General features: G+C 40.8%; 1 protein-coding gene across 1 annotated transcript in view; it reads right to left on the bottom strand.

Annotated features, from left to right (window-relative positions):
- LRCH2 (leucine-rich repeats and calponin homology (CH) domain containing 2) overlaps window positions 1–8,194 on the bottom strand; it is a gene marked incomplete at its 5' end in the record, with an annotated part of 27,451 nt that extends 19,257 nt beyond the window's left edge. Inside the window, 7 exons of the mRNA XM_010192335.1 lie at window positions 213–324; window positions 1,395–1,482; window positions 3,566–3,699; window positions 3,916–4,052; window positions 4,149–4,254; window positions 5,498–5,624; window positions 8,050–8,194. Coding sequence (XP_010190637.1) covers window positions 213–324; window positions 1,395–1,482; window positions 3,566–3,699; window positions 3,916–4,052; window positions 4,149–4,254; window positions 5,498–5,624; window positions 8,050–8,194 — 849 coding nt within the window. The remainder of the gene's footprint in view (window positions 1–212; window positions 325–1,394; window positions 1,483–3,565; window positions 3,700–3,915; window positions 4,053–4,148; window positions 4,255–5,497; window positions 5,625–8,049) is intronic.
- Between the last annotated feature and the right edge of the window lie 11,918 nt (window positions 8,195–20,112).

Here is a 20,112-nt window from a genome sequence, read left to right as displayed (position 1 = left end):
ACCCCCCCCCCCCCCAATACACCTAGAGCTAGAAATCATCTTTTTTCTTTATTTCTGGCCTGGTCTATTTGTGATTATTACATTGTTTTCCGAAATGATGGAAATACAATGCCAACATGGGATCACATCATTTTGTGCAATTTCCTTCTATTAGATTACCTAAGCAGAAGCATTTCTGTTACCTAAAATGACAGACACACAACAGATATTACCTTTCTGTGGATCGAGTTTACTTCCCATTATATGATTGTCGTTCCTTAATGTCTGTTCTCTGGTTGATTCTGATACTTGGGAGTGGAGGCTGATTGTATCATCATCAGATGGCTGCAGAGACAGTCACATTTAAGACAGAACTTAAGTATAAATCACATTATTCTTGGTAAGAAGTCACAAATTATAGTGCAACTGACCTTATCATGAGGGATGACTCCCAGGACAGAGAAAATAACATCAAGTCAGGTGGGGCTTTACTGTGGGTGGGGTTTTTTTTTGGGGGTGGTGGGAAGGAGGTTTATGAGAATCATAAGTTTAGGGAATGAGAGAAAACTGTTCAGTATTTAATACTGAAACACAGCATTTTGTTCAGAGACCCAGACCAGCCCTGGACAGTGGACTAAGAAAACTGTACTTAGGTACTTTCTTATCTAATGCCTCCAGCTACTTTGACCCTTGTTAGGCCACAGGAAAAAGAGAAAATTTAAAAAAAATCACAGCTTTACTTCTAATCAGTTGGTATTTTCTTTAAAAACTCCCCACTTGTAATGCTCCTTGTACAGTTTTCCCACTAACAACCACTCTGCATTTGTAATAATTCGCCAAGTCTCAAAAATCTTCTGTTCTACACTATTCAGCTTTGACAGCACTGCTGTTAATTACAGCTCCTTAATCTCGATTTCTGCAGATCCACAGAGAACTTGTTGGGATTTTTCTTCATCGCTTTAAACCGAGCAGATCATGCAGAACTTGTTTAAACAAGAATTATTAACATACACAACACTCCAGGTGAGTCCAAATAAACTTTCATTTTTTTTAAAGTACATTCATTTCATTAATAATAAAGTTTCAAATAAATTTCATCATTTGTGTAGAAATCAATGATGCATCTCACACATTAAAAAATGAAAACAATTCCTTATGTCAGAATTCTAGGTTTTAAAATGTATGCAAATTTGAACCCGAATTTGAACCTTATTTTGTTTGGACCTTAACCAGAAAACTCAAAGCAACATGTAAATAATTTGTGTCTGACACTGGCAGTCTAACGGTTTAAACTAACTGTACAGATAGTCAAACAACGTTAAATGCAACTTAAGTACTTATCAAATAATACAAGATACAAGGGAAAAATTAAAAACTCCAGAAATAACACAAATTCAACAGTGAAAAATACTCACTTCTGTTGTGGACAACCTTTTATCTCCATTATCACTTCCAATACCAGAGTCTGGTCCATGATTTTTATTGGGATAAAAGTCCTCCATGCTACACCAAGAAAAATGACACACAAAAAAACCACACAGGAATGAAAGAAAAAGTTCACTTTAATATAATGCCCTTTTCTAAAAGAAAACAAACAGCTTTTAAAAAATATGTTCTCTGTACTCATCTACAGTTGCTGATACAGAATTTTTTCACAATGCCCCACGTGCAGAGAACAAATTTAGTCTGGAGAAAAGGAGGCTGAGAGGAGACCTTATCACCCTCTACAACTGCCTGGAAGGAGGTTGTTGTGAGGTGGGGGTCAGTCTCTCCTCCCTCATAGTTAGTGATAGGACAAGGGGTAATGGCCTCAAGTTGCACCAGGGGAGGCTTAGGTTGGATATTAGGAGGAATTTCTTTACTGAAAGGGTTGTCAAGCATTGGTAGGGGCTGCCCAGGAAGGTGGCCGAGTCACCATCCCTGGAGGTGTTTAAAAGACAAGTAGATGTGGTGCTTAGGGACATGGTCTAGTGGTGGACTTAGGGCTGGTTGGACTCGATCTTAAAGGTCTTTTCCAACTAAAACCATTCTACTTCCATAAATTCTTAATCTCCTGCAAGAGTTGTTCAAGAAAAAAGTATCAAAGCAAACTTAAGTTGGAAATTATAAATTATGGTACTCTCTCTGTGAACAGTTTTATTTTATTTAAAAATACCATCTTCAGAAAAGAAGGCTTCCTCTGAAAAACCTCAGTTTCTCAAATCTGATTGACAGACATGGTTTTCTACTAGTATCTAATACACATTTCCCAATAGACAGATTATAATGGTTTAACTCTGCCTGAATATCAATGAAATATTTTCTCCAAATTTATGCCTTTCAACGACAAAAAAATGGCAGCATTAGTAGAATGTGTTTTCCAGCTGTGCACTGGAACTTGGTGTTATAAGATTATCTGCAAAGTTTAAACAAGTTCTCACTACTGGTTTGGGTTGGAAGGGACCTTAAAGCTCATCCAGTCCAAACCCCTGCCATGGGCAGGGACACCTCCCACCAGCCCAGGTTGCCCAAAGCCCCATCCAACCTGGCCTTGAACACTTCCAGGGAGGAGGCATCCACAGCTTCCCTGGGCAACCTGTGCCAGTGCCTCACCACCCTCACAGTAAAGAATTTCTTCCTAATATCTAGTCTAAATCTACCCTCTTTCAGTTTAAAGACATTACCACTTGTCTTATCCCTATCTGCCCTTGTAAAAAGTCCTTCTCCAGCGTTCCTGTAGCCCCTTCAGGTACTGGAAGGCTGCTATAAGGTCTCGTGACCTTGTTCCTTTGCAATACATTTTAATTGTAGGCCTTAATTTCAGTGGAGGCTTTTGGGGAGCAGTTGTGCACTGCAGATTTTAGAAGCATTTAGAAGCTATCCGCAGACACTGTGGACTAATCCTCTACGGCACCGTTGCCCGAGACCAAGACCATGGACTGAATCTGATGGTTCAGATGGTTCTGTGTAAGCCTCACTTATAACTTTCAGCTTTCCTTCAGCCTTGAACATAAGAGATGCACAAGCTACGTGCAATGTATTAAGAAAATAGGCAAAGAGAGTACTGCTCCATGTGGTTTCCAATGGCAAGTCAACTGACAACAGAAAACGCAAAAGCACTCCCATTTAATTATTCAAGAGGTACACAGAAGTCCAACAAAATACTCTGCACTTTCGACCTCAACTAATCTAATAAAAAAAAAATCCATAGTATTTCACTGATGTTTAAGTTAGTTTCCCTTAAAATATATGTGGAAGGCAGACTTTCCATCTAAAAGACTAACTCCATATTCAGGACATTTATAGGAATTTCTCATCTATTGTTTGACATATCTGTTTGGGAAATAAATAGCTGAGTTTTCCAATGAATAAATTTAATAAATATCTTTGTTCTGATTTCCAAATCTTTAGTGAATAGAATGAAAGTTTTTCATAGCAACTCCTACAAGCCAATTAAGCTTCCAGTAATATGACCTTAAAAAATAAATACTATGCCTCCTAAACAACAGAAAAACTAAAGTATTGAAATTACAGCTATTATCTGTGACAAACAGATCACTACATAGCAAATGCTGAAGTGAAATGAAACAAAAAGCCTGCTACTCACCTGTCTGTGAGTGGCTGGGAGGGAATTCGTTTACCTAGTGATGGAAGATCCAAAGAATCTGGTTTTTTATCTATTCTGAGGCACGCCTGAATGCTGAGGAATTTAAATATATGTACTTTACCCTTTAAACATATCTGTTGGGAAACAAACAAACAAAATGTCTTAGTTAACAGCGTATCTTTTGAAAACGCAGCCCAACAAATGCTTTCTACACCGAGTTTGTACCCACAACTTCCCACGAGGAGAAACAGTTGAAAAAATGAAAACCTGATTGGTATGTAACCTAGAACAGCCTCCTCTTTTTTAAGATCCCAATGCAAACTCCTGAACTAGAATGTTTTAATACTAACCTGTGCTGGTGGTATCTGCATTGGATTGTTATCCAGAAGTATAACTTGTAAGTGACGTAACTTTCTGTAACAAATTGGAATTTCTGTAATTTTATTACAGGAAAAATCCAGCTTCACCAAGGGAAGGTCTCCTAATTCTGCATTGGGGGAAACAACAACAAAAAAGAATCAGATATCTTCTTAACACTTTACCTCATTTACCTGCATCAAAGAAATTAAGACCAGTAGCTTACCATCTGGCAACATATGGAGATTATTTCTTCTTATGTTTAATTCTCTAAGTGACTGCAATTTTCCTATCTGCTGGGGAAGAACCTGAAGCTCATTGCAGCTAATATCCTAAGAAAGATATAAATAATAAGTCACCTGAACATCTTAAATGAAATTAAACAAAGGAAAACTGCTACCAAAACTCCTCTAAAGTGTACTATTAAAAATATCCTATTTCTCTTGGGCTTTTTTTTCCACAAAGGGAAGTAGTAACATAACACATCTCACTGTTTCCTCAGTATTTAGTGATTCATGTTTCAGAAACTCAATTCAAAAAGTTAAATCATTGAATGATGAACGACTGGTTTTGAGATTAAATCTAGGGAACAGGAGTTCCTGGGGTAGCTCCAGTTACAGACTTCTTGTGCTACTGCTGGCACATGTTTTGCATTCTGCTCCTTCTAGAAACATTCTTCTTCCTTAAAAAACTTTGAACTAATCCATGCAAGTAAAACTTGCAAACAGCAATAGCAGGCTCACCGACTTTTTGGATACAAGCACTAGAGGGTGACAAAGCTGCACCAAGTGAGCACAGACTACAGCCACTTCTAGCACTGTTTAACATTCACGTGCAAGTATTCCAGAGTCAACAATCACACCGACATCAGACTGTTTCTAATCTTTTTTATTTCTGATTCAGTAAAATTTTATTAAATCTATTTCAACCCACAGCACTCCTTTCCTTTTCCCGATTCCCTTCCCCAGGTGGGGAGGGGTCACTGGGTGACAGAGCAACTATAAATCATGACAACGACAAAGCATCAAGCTTTACTGTGCCACAGGATAAAATGCTGTACATACACCTGAACAGTGTGTGTCGCAGAAACCTGAGACACAAAATCCAGACCAAACCAAAACAAAAACCAAAGAACAAGACAGCAATGACTGAATGGCATAACTTGTGTAAGAACAGAGAGACATGAACTCTTCAGCTGGGAAGAAGACTCCTGACAACATAAGAAAAATAATTGAATGGAATTATGAGTACTATAAAGATGGTAAACAGAAAAATCCACCATTTTTAACAACGTAAGTGAGGAACTCAAATTAAATAATCTGAAAAGCAATTTTATTTATGAAACCCTTAAGCTTTAGTTAACCCGACACACTGATTAGTATTTAATCCTGTTTTAGAAACTCTACAATATATTACACCTGTAATTTGAGCTGAAACACGAAGAAAAAGCAGTAACTGAGTTCACATTTTGTAGTTCTGCATTTTTGAAGTTATTAATTTATATTGTCATTATACTGTAAATAAATTGCTTATCATTTAGGTTTACTTAGTACAATGGTTCACAATTGTACTTACCAACTCCATTAGATCTCTCAGCTTTCCAATTTCTTCTGGAATGGAGACCAGCTTATTATTACTGACAACCAGCACTTTAAGTGGAAGATCAAACAGGTATTTTGGCAACGTTGACAAAAGATTTCGACTTGAAATAAAGAGAAATGAACAAGCAAGGCTACATTATAATCTTCTTTTTAAGCCTGACAAGGAGTCAGAGATGCACATCGTACAACTTTTCTCCTATTCTATAAGATATTCTCCACCTATTACAATTTAAGCTACAGTCTCCATCATTAATTCCTTACCAGATAAAACTTCTCTCAGATACATGAATTTTAGGTCTCGATCTCACTTGATGAGATGAGTATCTAACACTAAAATGTACAGAGAAACCTGTTAAAAGACACGTGTGATGTTTGCTTTTATCCTGCTTTCTGCTATCTTCAGAAGCACTGCCTGATCTGATGCTCTACCAATATAAAGTCCATGTTCTCAGCAAACCAGACCTGTATTCAAAGCCATTGCTTCTCATGTCATGCAGTCCTGTCGCTCCTGAGTGACCACCAAAAAGCCTTTAACATCCATTTATTACTTTGCTGAGCAATAGTCTGGAAGGTAAGCTGAAACTTAAATTTCTTTCTTTTGTGTATGTTATTTTCCAACTGCACGCGTGCATTTCTGCTTCGGACACAAGAAATACACTGCTACTGACAATCTGATTTAAATCCATACTGGAAAAACTACCAACAGCAGACTGCCACTGCCAGAAATAAACAGAATTTTTTAATAAGGTACTTGCACATTTCAAGAAGCCATTGGAAAACCTGCTTGTTCAGATGTGGTATGAAAGCAATTCCTTCCAAACAAAAATGTTGTTGCTTTAAAGTAGAACTATGTAGAGGTTACTTCTATTTTGACAAAAATACCAAAAAAAAAGCCAAAAAACTTGTAAGTATTGACATTTGTGTTCACACTATATTGAGAAAAAGTCCTGCTAGTCAATTGGGATGTATCAGAGATTTAAAAAAAAGCTTTTTTTACATTATTTCTCTTCATGATACAGTCTATAGGGCTGCAAAGACAAAAATAAATGTATATCCTGGCAACATTTCAGCTTCAAAGAAGTACTGCAACTTGGACACCATAAAACGAAAGTAAATTTCCATCAGTATCTTTACAAATGTAACGTATTGGTTCTGCTAATTCTAAATGAACAATACAAATAAGTTTTGGATAGAAGCATGCAGTATCTTTCTTGTTTTATTTCAGGCAGATATGACAGACTTTTGTTGGAGAACATGAGAATCAAAAGCATAGTGTGCAGTAAACTTTTTAAAATCTTTTATACAAATGTGGCAAGGAAACGGTCATTCTCTGCATCATTTAAGGAAATTCCCTCTGGGTTTCTTTTCTCCCCCCTCAAAGAGCTGCCTACTTTACTATGAATTGCACAACGCGTTTATTTCTTCAGTCATCTGAATCCAAAATTAGAAGTTGAGCTCACATGGTTTTCTTCTGTAACAAAACACTGAAACCAGTAACCCAGGACTTCAGCCTGTTCTTCAGCTGCTCCAGCCCACGTGCTCATGCATTTCGGAAACGGGTCTCAGACATCAGCACAAAAATGAAGACAAAGCACGGCAAGGCACGCAGTGCCCAGTTACAACTACAGGCTGCTTTATTTCTGTGTGAAGAATGTATTCAGCACCACACTTGCTATCGAAAGACAAATGGGCTGCTGCTGCTATCTGAAGAAAGTTAGGTCTTTCTTCTTTTCTTTCAGAAACCGCTGCAGTTTTATCACATCATTAATCCTCTTCAGAACTGCCACAGAACAGACTACTTTTAAATAATCACTGTAAGTACTGATATTTGCAGATTTTGACACAGTTTTGGGGTTGGTTTTGTTTAGTTGAGAGTTTTACTTTTTGCTTTACCGAGGATCAATTCGTGAAGTTTTCCTTCAAAATAAATTCTGGAATCAAATCTCACCCACTAAACAGCCCTTAGCAGAGAAGTGGATTGGACTTGATGTAGTCAACAAAAGAAACAAGGATTATTGTGGAAAACTCTGCTCTCTGGGAGGGTTCCAGATTCCCTCTTTCCAGAGCTCTTTTGGTGTTCACCTTCTGCTCTTCTGAGCAGATCCAACCACATCATTTCCAAGTTGAGGAAGAGCAATACAGCAATGGATGTAAATAACATGCAAAATGAGCAGAGCCTTCTGCCCAGAGTAACCTGCTCTCTTGAGCGCAGCAAATTTTCGCACATCCAGTTTCTAAACATTGTCTGTCTGCGTGACACTAAAAACCAAAGAAAACCTTGTAAACTCTCCGGATCCTCAGCTACCACAGCTCACTGACCGAAATGCTGTAATTCAGGCAATTCCTTCCCACAAAGGAAGTACCAACTGCTGGCCTTAACACATCACAGATAAGGCAAACAAACAGAATTTCACCTACCTGGGCAAAAATAAGGGCACAAAGGCACTCAATGACCTGATGAAGCAGAATGCCACCTCCCCAAGGAGATAAGTTATACAAAGACCAAAAATAACAGGCGTTACTCACCTAATGTTAAGGTAGGTGAGCATTTGCAGGTTTTTAATAGATTCTGGAATGGATTTGATGCAGTTGTGATACAAATTTAAAGTTTCCAGCGGTGCAAACAGCCAGACATCGGGAGGAATTTCAGTAAATCTGTTCTTTGAAAGATCTAGAAAGAAGAAAAAAAAAACACAACCTTTTTAGTCAAAAATTTCTCTGCAGTAAGAGGAGATAAAAGCACCCAATGTTATTCCTGTCACGCTCCTAAAAATTAAGGTGTTGCAAGAAGTGTAAAATAATTCCGTTTTACCAGCTGCTACTGCATATAATTAATACACTAAAACCACTTTAAATACTGAAAGATTATTGTTTGATACGCATTTATGATAGAAAAAATGACAGGAATTTAAAAATGTATTAACTGCTACATAATTAAAAAGATTTAAAATGCTACTGAATATCAATTATGATTGGCCCTCCTCTATCAGTCTTTGTTCTGTGCAAAGCTTGGGGGTTTTTCCCCCCAGTTCTAGGCAGAACAGCAGGTCCAGGAACAAATGCAGTGACCACCACTCCTCCTGTTTGACAGCTACATTAGAATCTAACCTCACTGTACAAAATAACTGCAAAACTAAAGCCAAGTTGGCAAAAAAACCTTACAGAGTTATTTTGTTAAAGAACTACAATTGTCATCTAAAAATATTCTTTGTTGCAAGCACAGTAGCTAAGACATTCTCCAGTTACACATTCATACCTTAGCTAAAAAGAGAACAAATGCCAAATGCATTTAGCTATAAAAATACGAATGCAATTTAGCCTAGCCTGAGAGCAGAAAGATGTATCTCTGACAATGGAGACGTAACGCTTGAACTAGAGTTGTTTTGACAATGCATGACTGCATTATGTAAATCTGCATGCAGAAGAGATGAGACACCAGCCCACTACACAAACGCACACCATCTCCTGACTACATGACATCTTCAGTGAGACCAGAAAATCCAAGTGGAATTGTGAGCCAAGAATCCTGAAAATTATCAGTTAAACTACCAAAACCTGAGTCATAAAAAGTCCATGAAACTATCTCAAAGGAAAGAGAGAGATAATTACTTGAGAATGACCACCTACTTTTTTTTAAATTAACTCTGGTTCCCAACCCAAGATATTTCAGAAGGATGTGGTTTCTCAGAAACGCTGAACAAACAAAGCAGCAATAGAGATCCCTTGCTATTTCAGGCTTTAGTTCTCAGTTTTTAACACTTTCATGAAGTAACTGTTTCTGTTTACCTCTTATCACATTAACACAGAATCCCAGACCGTTAGGGATTGGAAGGGACCTCCAAAGCTCATCCAGTCCAATCCCCCTGCCGGAGCAGGAACACCCAGATGAGGTTACACAGGAAGGCGTCCAGGCGGGTTTTGAATGTCTGCAGAGAAGGAGACTCCACAACCTCTCTGGGCAGCCTGGGCCAGGGCTCTGGCACCCTCACTGAGAAGAAGTTTCTTCTCCAATTTCAGTGGAACCTCCTGTGTTCCAGTTTGTGTCCGTTACCCCTTGTCCTATCATTGTTTGTCACCGAGAAGAGCCTGGCTCCATCCTCGTGACACTCACCCTTTAAATATTTATAAACATGAATGAGGTCTCCCCTCAGTCTCCTCTTCTGCAAACTAAAGAGTCCCAGCTCCCTCAGCTGCTCCTCATCAGGGAGATGCTCCACTCCCTTGATCATCTTTGTAGCCCTACGCTGGACTCTCTCCAGCAGTTCCTGTCCTTCTTGAACTGAGGGGCCCAGAACTAGACACAATATTCCAGATGCGGTCTCACCAGGGCATTATCATTGGAGTTTGTTCTACACTTGACTGAAAAAAGAGACTAGAATGTGGCTGAAAAAGTGGCTCAAAGAAGAAAGCTGAGCAGCCTGAAGTACAACTGGTCAGCCAGCTACAAGCAGTTTCTCAAGGCCAACACTGCAGTCCACACAGTTCCGTATCCTCATCAACAACGTGAAAAAACAGGATAAACTGTGCCCTCAGGAACTACGTGGACAACACCAAGTTGGAGAGAGTGAAGAGGCAACCACATGCAGGAGGGATGGGATGGGATGGGATGGCAGCCAGAGTGACTTCAACTGGCAGATGCCCCATTCCATTTAGTAAAGGCAAGTGCAAATACTTGCACCTGAGACAGAATAACTCCTCACAGCAGTGTGGGCTGAAGGACACCTAGGGAGGAGATAGCTTTGCAGAGAACACCACATGATGCTGGTGCACAACAGGCTGAATGCAAGTCATTGGTTTGCCTAGCAGTGGGGAAAGCCTTCCAGTTTGCTGCAGGAGCCCATCAAATAAAATGGACTGGTACAAGGAAACATGACCTTCCAGTGGCATTATTTTTGGAAGTAGCCTCAGCTTTGCTTGCTGAAGTCTAGAATACGTGAAATTTTTGAGCTAACAGGCTGGCACTCATCATTCCATCATTTCTAAGAAATATTCTCAAGCTTAAGTGTCTGAAAGCCCTCTCTTAGATCAGGGCATCCGCTGCTGATGCTGAACTCTGCAAACTGCAGCTGCAAGAGGCAGAAAGAGAAATATCCAGGTTGCAGGACTGGCACTCTTAATGAACTGAATGAAAAATGGAATAATGTTTAATAAAACTAAGCATCCCAAGTACAATTAAATAGCTTATTAAAAAAATGTACCATAGCATGAGAAAGTTTTCACAATAATGAGGCTTTTTTCCTGTTTTTCACCACGTCAATTTTCAAAACATTACAGAAAAATGGCAGCTTTCACATGAAAGTGTTTTCTGCAAAACCCTTTTTAGATTAAACAAAGATTCTCTCATTCTAATATTCAGCAGAGTGGGATAACCGTGTACAGAAGATGCAGAGTTTAATTCCCAGCACATTTCTACAACCTCCACCACACGACGAACAGACAGTCTTTGGTACGATCCCATTCTGAAGAAATCAGCTTTAAGGCTCCTCCTGATTTTATCAACAGCTGGAAAGATGACTGAAGCCTAGTAGAAAGATCTAGCCCACAAAAATAACACCAACGAGACTCTCACCCTACTGCCCCTGGTTCAAAGAGCAGACTGGAGGTTACATCCGAACTGGGAGATTCGGGAGCATCCATGAAAATTCTGCCACTGTATGTGCATCCAGCCATACCTCCAACCACACGGCTTGGAAAGACAGGTTACACAGAATCACAGAATCGCTCAGTTGGAAAAGCCCTCTGAGATCATCATGTCCAACCGTTCCTGTCTACCCACTAAACCATATCCTTAAGTACCTCATCTACCCGCTCTTTAAACACATCCAGGGATGGTGACTCCACCACCTCCCTGGGCAGCCTGTGCCAGCTTCTGACGACCCTCTCAGTAAAGAACTTCCTCCTTCTCTCTAACCTGAACCTCCCTTGGCACAGCTTGGTGCCGTTTCCCCTTGTTCTATCCCCCATCACCTGGGAGAAGAGACCAGCACCCACCTCTCTACAACCTCCCTTGAGGCAGTTGGAGGTGGTGATGAGGTCTCCCCTCAGCCTTCTCTTCTCCAGGCTAAACAAGCCCAGTTCCCTCAGCCGCTCCTCATCAGGCTTGTTCTCCAGAGCCCTCCCCATCCTTGTGGCTCTGCTCTGAACACGCTCCAGAATCTCAACATCCTTCTTATAGTGAGGGGCCCAGAACTGAGTGAGGGGCCCAGAACTGAAAAAGAAGGTTAAAAACAGCTGTGCCATTTCTTCTGCAGAAATAACACCCAGAGGTGGGCCAGACAATGAGAGCGCACACCAACTCTCAGCCTGGCCTGACAATAATCACATCAGCCGAGTCTGGTTGAAGCCCCTTAGTGTGCTCTCGTATGAAAAACAGACAATTCCACTTCAGAAGAAAACATACAGATATTGTGGAACTGGGCTATGTTACTGTTGACAACACTTCCCTAAAAACAACGTGGGGCAAGGATTCCACTGAAAAACAAAGACACCGTGGGGCACGGATTCCAGTTTTCCATTATGAAACCCAGCACTCCTATTAAAATATTAATTTATCCCCGTGATCTGTTAATAATACAATTTTAAAAGGTAAAAAAAAGTGCTGGAACATAGTACGACTTCTCTTCCAAGCAATTTTTTATTCATTGCAAAAGAGTGTTAGAATAGCCCCAGGGGTTCAGATCTTTCTAAAGAGAAAGATTCAAGTGCACGCAGTTTTTCACAACATTCATACATCAAATGCACTTACAGCTTCTACAAAACAAATAATGCTACTCTTTATCCAAACTGAACAATTAGTTCTACTTCAGAAATGTTTCCACAATGAGCAAAAAAACTGTATGAGTTCATCTATTATGTAGATATGAAGCTTACACAATTTAGGCACCTTTTGAAGACTAATAAGCCATGCATGAGAAAATGTTATAGGAAAAAAAGGAGGAAGAGTCCAGAATAGAGTGCTCCTCCACAAACAAGACAGACTTCATCTCAGTCAAAATGGAAGCACGTTGGTGGCACTTAAAATGAGAATGGGATTTAAGGGTTAACAGACTGAAGAAGCAAGGAAAGCTGCTGGATGCAGAACCACGGATGATTTAAGGTGACAACTCCTCCAGAAAGGAGATTACAGGAATTCTTTTGCTTAACCGCTTTAGACTGGAAAACTCTAAATTGGGGGTGTTGTGTGAAGACCAGATAAGACACTATCCATGACTGCTTATGAATCACAGGGTATTTCTATTCACTCTCTGCAGAAACAATAAAAGTGAGAAGTACACCATTACTAAGGTTAAATTTAAAAGGGTAACTACAAAAATAGGAAGAAGTTGGTTGCAGCTTAGTTTCTTTTTAACAGAAAGAGCAAACTCTTCATTGACTGTAAGACAATGACAAGACAATATACTGAAAGTTCAAGAGGAAAGGAATTTAGGAAGTCAGAGTTTGGAGGGGAAGCTATCAGAAGTAAGGAGGTATCTTGTATAAACTTAAGTTATGATCAAAAGGAAAAACAAAAAGCTGTCATGTTACAGCAGTGTGCAGTAAGGCAGTCAAATGGCATTAACATTGCTTGCCTTGTTTCTGCACTTTTCCCTAAGCATTCATCACTGCCTTCTATCAGAGGCACGCTGTTAAAACACACCGGCCTTTTATTTGATCCAGAACAATTATTTTCATAAATATCATTACATTTTAGTATATATTATAAAATATCATAGTTTGCTGATGATACAAGTCTCTTTCCCCCTGTACTCAGCACTGGTGAGGCCGCACCTCGAGTGCTGTGTTCAGTTCTGGGCCCCTCACTAGAAGAAGGATGTTGAGATTCTGAAGCGTGTTCAGAGCAGAGCCACAAGGATGGGGAGGGCTCTGGAGAACAAGCCTGATGAGGAGAGGCTGAGGGAACTGGGCTTGTTTAGCCTGGAGAAGAGAAGGCTGAGGGGAGACCTCATCACCACCTCCAACTGCCTCAAGGGAGCTTGGAGAGAGGTGGGTGCTGGGCTCTTCTGCCAGGTGATGGGGGATAGAACAAGGGGAAACGGCACCAAGCTGTGCCAAGGGAGGTTCAGGCTAGAGAGAAGGAGGAAGTTCTTTACTGAGAGGGTCGTCAGAAGCTGGAACAGGCTGCCCAGGGAGGTGGTGGAGTCACCATCCCTGGATGTGTTTAAAGAGCGGGTAGACGAGGTACTTAAGGATATGGTTTAGGGGGTAGACAGGAACGGTTGGACGTGATGATCTCAGAGGGCTTTTCCAACCGAGCGATTCTGTGATTCTGTGATTCAGAGGAGTGGCTGAGACACCAAAATGCTGTGCTGCCATTCAGTGAGACCCGGACAGGTGGGAGACTTGAGCAGAGAGGAACCCAATGAAGTTCAACAAAGGCAAGCGTAGGGTCCTGCACCTGAGGAAGAATAACCCTTACCACCAGTATAGCCTAGGGGTGACCTGCTGGAAAGCAGCTCTGTGGAGGACCTGGGAGTTCTGGTGGGCAAGTGAACCATGAGCCAGCAATGTACCCTTGTGGCCAAGAAAGCCGATGACATCCTGGGATGCATGAAGAAGAGTGTGGTCAGCGAGCCGAGGTAGGTTCTCCTCCCCCTCTGCTCTGCCCTGGTGAGGGCACATCTGGAATACTGTGTCCAATTCTGGGCTCCCTGGGTCAAGAAGGGCAAAGAACTACAGGAGAGGGTCCAGGATAGCACCACTGAGATGATGAGGGGACTGGAGCATCTCCCATATGAGGAAAGGCTGAGAGAGCTGAGAAGGAGACTGAGGGGAGAACTAATTCATGTTTAACAATATCTAAAGGGCAGGGTCAGGAGGATGGGACCAGACTCTTCTCAGCGGTGCCCTGCAACAGGACAAGGGCCAACGGGTACAAACTGGAATGCAGGAGGTTCAAGCTCAACAGAAGGGAAAACTTCTTTACTGTGAGGGTGACAGAGCCCTGGCCCAGGCTGCCCAGAGAGGTTGTGGAGTCTCCTTCTCTGCAGACATTCAAAACCCGCCTGGACGCCTTCCTGTGTAACCTCATCTGGGTGTTCCTGCTCTGGCAGGTGGTTGGACTGGATGATCTCCAGAGGTCCCTTCCTACCCCAACCATTCTGTGATTCTGTGATTTTTATAATCATACTGGTATGAATGGACTGCTCAAAATAGTCCAAAACTTTACTTAGAAACAATTCAAAAAGAAAACAACCTGCCTCCCTCACCCCACAAAACCCGATGTACTTTCCAACTTGTAACATGTACAGATTTTCCTAGTCAGTTTTTCTAGAAATGCTTTAGCAGAGTTCTAAGCAAAAAAAAAATAAATTAAAAAGAAATCTAAGCACAACAGGAATTACACAATTAGTCCTACAGAAGTCAATGGATGTATAAAATTAAGTGTTCAGATCCGACCCCAAGGATACGCTTTTAGCCAATTTAAAGACAGATCTGAGACCAACACAGAAAACATGGGTAAAATTTATCAGTCTTTTTTTAAAAAACACCTTGGTTTAATTATATTTCACACAGCAATCATGAATTCACCTGACAGGCCAAGAGTACTGAAGAAATACAGGCAGGCAACTGCTCTTACTTAGTGTAACGCTCCCAAAACACCCAACCACCACAAGTCCTACCAACTATTCTTGTTACACCAATATCCCATCTTTCTTCCTCTCCCATCTCAAACAGGAAGTCAAGCCTCCCTCCTTGAGGAAAGTCCTATAAGGAGAAAACCATCAGACTTGCAATCCTATCTGACGGGAGTTCCAAGGGCGATGTGAGCAAGGCTAAGCTTTGCTAACACGCCACCTTCACCCCCAAGGGAGATCATTTGACTTCGAATATTTTTTTTTTTTAAATGATGGGCATTATTTGTACCACAGCATTGAAAGAACAGGAGACAGAATGTAAAATTTAAGGGATTTTGAGCTTCTTTGCACAAAGGTATACCCGATGCCGAAACGTCAAGATAACTGAAAGGAATCAGACAGTAAATATATGCATTTCCCCATCTCCCCACGGGGGAAGAGGTAAAGTTAATTCCAAGCTGCCAAGCATTTAGGATTAATCATAAAGCAAAGACACGCATGAAATAGTGAAATTTGTCTCAAAAAAAACCAATGAAACAAAAAAACCCCCAAAACCCTACGTCAGACTATAGAAATCTAATACCTTAAGCTCCTGCGAGCACAAGTTGCCCACCTTCCACCAGAAATGGAGATTCCAGCGTACCATAGAAACACGAGTGTGAATCCAATGCTAAGACCAGGTCAGCATGCCAAAGCAGTCCAATGCTTCACCTACACTACACTCACCACAGACCCCTGCCATGCTGGGGTCAACTGCCAGAGCCCTGCAATGTTATGATACAGCTCTAGTACACGTGGTGGGGAATCTCTTACTGCAGATTGGAGTCACAGAACTCAAAGCTAAGGGGGAAAAACCCTTCAAATCTCTCAGCTGGAATGTTGTTATTGCTCAGGACTGAGGATCAACAAATAATTCCTCAGCAGCTGCAAAAGTTCATTAGCTCCTACCCTATTTTACGTTACACTAGCACAGTTTGCATGGCCATACCATGAGAAAGGGCTCTTTTAGTCCTCAGGAGAATGTTCCAAGCCTGTGTATCTCCCACTCAGGTATGTTTGCAATGCTACAAAAAAACGTATTTTTACATTATTGTCAGTCTGGTCATCTTCTTTACTGGGCATAATTAACTGCAGATGCTCAGAAATTTTATTAAAAAGAAACACTGATGAGCTAACACTGAACTTGATTTACGCACATCTGATAATGTCATCCTTCATTCTACTCCTCTGGCAGTATCAAGCTTCAAGGTATCAACCTTGATAACAACTGCTGCTAGCAACTTAGAAGTGCTTGAACAGAACAGTTTAGAAAATAATCCCACTTGTATTGCATTTTTCTCCTTCCTTGTTTTACCAGCCCTGCTTTGAGAAGTAAAAACGTAACAAAATCCATGGAAACAGTACACAGAATCATAGCATCACTTGGATTGGAAAAGATCGTTAAGACCATCAAGTCCAACCATCAACCCAACCCCGCCATGCTCACTAAACCATGTCCCCAGGAGCCACATCTACACGTTTTTTAAATCCCTCCAGGGATGGTGACACCACCCCCTCCCTGGGGAGCCCCTTCCAGTGCTTGACAACCCTTACAGTAGAGAATTTTTTCCTAATGTCCAATCTAACCCTCCTCTGGTGCAACTTGAGGCTAATTCCTCTTTTCCTATCGCTTGTTCCTTGGGAGAAGTGACCGACCCCACCTCGCTACCCCCTCCTTTCAGGGAGTTGTAGAGAGCAATAAGGTCTCCCCTCAGCCTCCTCTTCTCCAGGCTGAACCCCCTAAGTTCCCTCAGCTGCTCTCCATAATTCTTGTGCTCCAGAGCCCTCCCCAGCTTTGCTGCCCTTCCTGGGCACGCTCCACTCCAGCCTCTCAATGTCCTTCTTGGAGTGAGAGGCTCAAAACCGAACATAGGACTTAAGGTGCAGTCCCAGCAGTGCTGAGCACAGGGGAAGGATCCTGCCCTGGTCCTGCTGACCACACCATTGCTGATACGTGCAATTCTTTATTAGCAAACTGAAGCTGCCAGTTTCTGTTGTGATATTTCAGTAGTGAATATCTACACTACAAACATGATTGGTCTTTTATGTAATCACTAAGAATATCCTTGTTTTCTATCTTGTTTTAATCTTCAGGAGGCACGTAAGTACTATATAAGTGAAAAGATTCTAAGATTGGGGAAGATGGATTGATGAGTCTGCAGCTATCCAAAGATACTACTGGAATTTACTGATCTTAAGCTACAAGCCCAATATTAAGGTGGCAAATACGTAATGCTAAAAAAACTAAGTAAGAAAACAGTGCATTTCAAAGTCTACTAAAGCTTGAGGCTCCCTCTCCCAGTTTGTTGAGAAACTATGAAAGGAAATAAGAGATCTGGCTTTCATGACCAGCCACAGAAATGGCACTCAGCAGGATTTTTTATCGCTTACTTAACAATGCTTTCTACAGTCAGAAAGATGAAATGAACTGAGGCTTCTAGGAGGATCCAGAAAACACATTTCACAGACACTGAAATATCACTGGAGAAGCTCAAAACTCAACTGGACACGGCCCCGAGCAACCTGCTCTAACTGGACCTGTTCTGAGCAGGCTGTTCAAGATGGCCCATGAAGATGTCTTTTACTTTATGTAATTACACAGCCCCATAAACACCTACTATGGAATCAAACGTCACTCTGCAGCAGTCTTTCCACAAATGGGAAGCAACAGAAGACACAACTTGTTATGAAGTTAGGCCTGTGCATTTAACACTGACAGAAAACATCAGGCACTTGTAGAAAATAAGACTTCACATCTAAGTGTTTCATACCATGTACAAGATCATTCTCCAAGTAATTTTTTTTTAATATGACCTTGTCATAGTGGAAATTTAATTCAAAACTACCTGGAATATTAACTGTATAACATATATGTAGAAAAGCTCTCTGAAACCAATGCAACTTTTAGCAAAGTATAAGCCCTTTTAATCTGAGCATGGACTCAATGTGCAGAAAGCAAAAGATCATTTTAAGAAATAAGCTTTTTGGTGTCCCTGCTCAGACACACTTACTTTAGAAACCGTAAAGTTAGAATTTTCACACTGCAATAAATGTAAATGATGTTATCAGAATTTCATCTTCCCTTCACGATTAATATTGCAGCAACTTATGATCAAAAACTGATGCACGTCTTACTCACACCTTGCATTTTCAGCAACATTACAGGTGCAGCTAGTTCTGTGTTTCCAGCGTTGCTTCCTATCTATCCTAGGCATAATTCTGTAAGGATTTCACTTTTGCATAATCCTCTAGCTTTAATGTATTGTGTTTAAGTAGTAACTCCCAAGTGAATATGCTGACATTTCAAAACTGAGATTCATCCAACCATTCTCGGTTTTTTGAAAAATCATAACTCAAGTCAAAGGCGCAAACCAGTGCTAGGAGCAGAGAAAAGGAAGTTATTTCATTGCATATTTGTATCATGATACTGCACGCAGCTCCTGGCTTATCTCCAAAATGATACAGTACAACATATACAGAGTGTATGCACACACATGGAAATTTTTTAGTCCATGAAGAGATTATACAGAACAGGTTTCAGCAGCCTGGAACAGACAACTGAGAACACAATCTATTCTTATTATTTTCAGTAAAAATACAGGGGTGCAAAGGAAGTTATCAAGTAACAGGTTAAAAATATTATTATTAGCTTTTAATAGAGAATCCTGGGCTAGGTACGCTTTTTGTATCCATACAGTTATGAAAAATTTATATATTAGAAAATATTTTTCTACCATATAGTGTGTATATATCTAAAACTGTGTATACTTTTTTCTAACTATATAGTACATAATCTTACATCTAACTATGATCTGAGAGACCGTACACAAATAAGGACCAGCACCTCTTCCCAAGCACAGTGGGAAAACAGTGGGAGATAGCAGCAAAGGTAAAAAGAACCCTTCACAAGTAACCTGACAGTGAAGGATGTAACAGTGAGAAGTTTCTGAAACTGGAATGAGAAAGAGAACTGACACAGAGTTGCAGCTTTTATGCAGTCACAAAATTGCAACAGCATGGACGAGAAACTCAGGACTTCTGAGCAAGTTCAGGACAAGCATACAGGAGGTGTTTCCCTGCCACCAATGTCACGATTCATTAATAGAGATACATAAAAAAACCTTACTTTGGCCAGCTTAACAACTTCCAGTGCATGTTCAGTCATTTATTCAGTCCTCTAACACATGCAATGTTTCCTTACGCACTACTAAAGAGAAACACAGGGAACTGGACTGTGCTAAAGCGAGTGATGATGCTCCTCATAGCAATACACCCTCAAATATTTCAGCACGGGGCTGCTACACGTTAGAGAGAAGTGAACCATCTTTTCACGTTGCTCCTAAGTTTCATACTCCTCTGCTTGCATTTCTTCTTCGAGCTGTTCAAAAGAAGGATACTCCCCGAGACTGTAGGTGGCTACAAGCAGCTTTTACTTTTTTCACCTGGGTGTCTGACAAAGCACAGAATAGCTTCTACTTTTGTGGAAGAGATATTACGAAGTGTCCTGGTTTTGCTGGGACAGTTATTTTCCTTACAGTAACTGGTGAGATTTTTTGGTCTTATTCTCGACAGTAGATGCTTATATTTCTCAAGGTGTATTTTCCAGTTTCTGCCTGAACACGTGTTCATAATTTCATTTGTTGTTGTTATTTTACTTTAACCTTTTATCTTCACAAGAGTATGGGTGAAAAGCGAAAGCCCCGGATGCTCTGGGACAGGTGACCAGGGACAGATGATCCGAGTGTGATGCAAGCTGACCAATAAAGATGTATTCTATCCCAGAAATGTCACACTCGCCATAAATCGTGGAGTTTTCTGGAGATGACACCTTCTTCCTTTCTTTGATCCCTTGACTACTCCTTCATGATGGTGGTCCAACTCGGTTCCTGATGCTCAACCCTCCCTTATGGCGGTTTTGTTGCCATATGGCCAGTGACTGCTGAGTCAAGTATAACTTTGATTGCTTTACAGAATC

This window comes from Mesitornis unicolor, unplaced genomic scaffold, assembly GCF_000695765.1.
Source record: "Mesitornis unicolor isolate BGI_N332 unplaced genomic scaffold, ASM69576v1 scaffold409, whole genome shotgun sequence".
NCBI lineage: Eukaryota > Metazoa > Chordata > Aves > Mesitornithiformes > Mesitornithidae > Mesitornis > Mesitornis unicolor.
The sequence above is the reverse complement of the archived record's forward strand: the minus strand, read 5'-3'. Positions and strand labels throughout refer to the sequence as shown.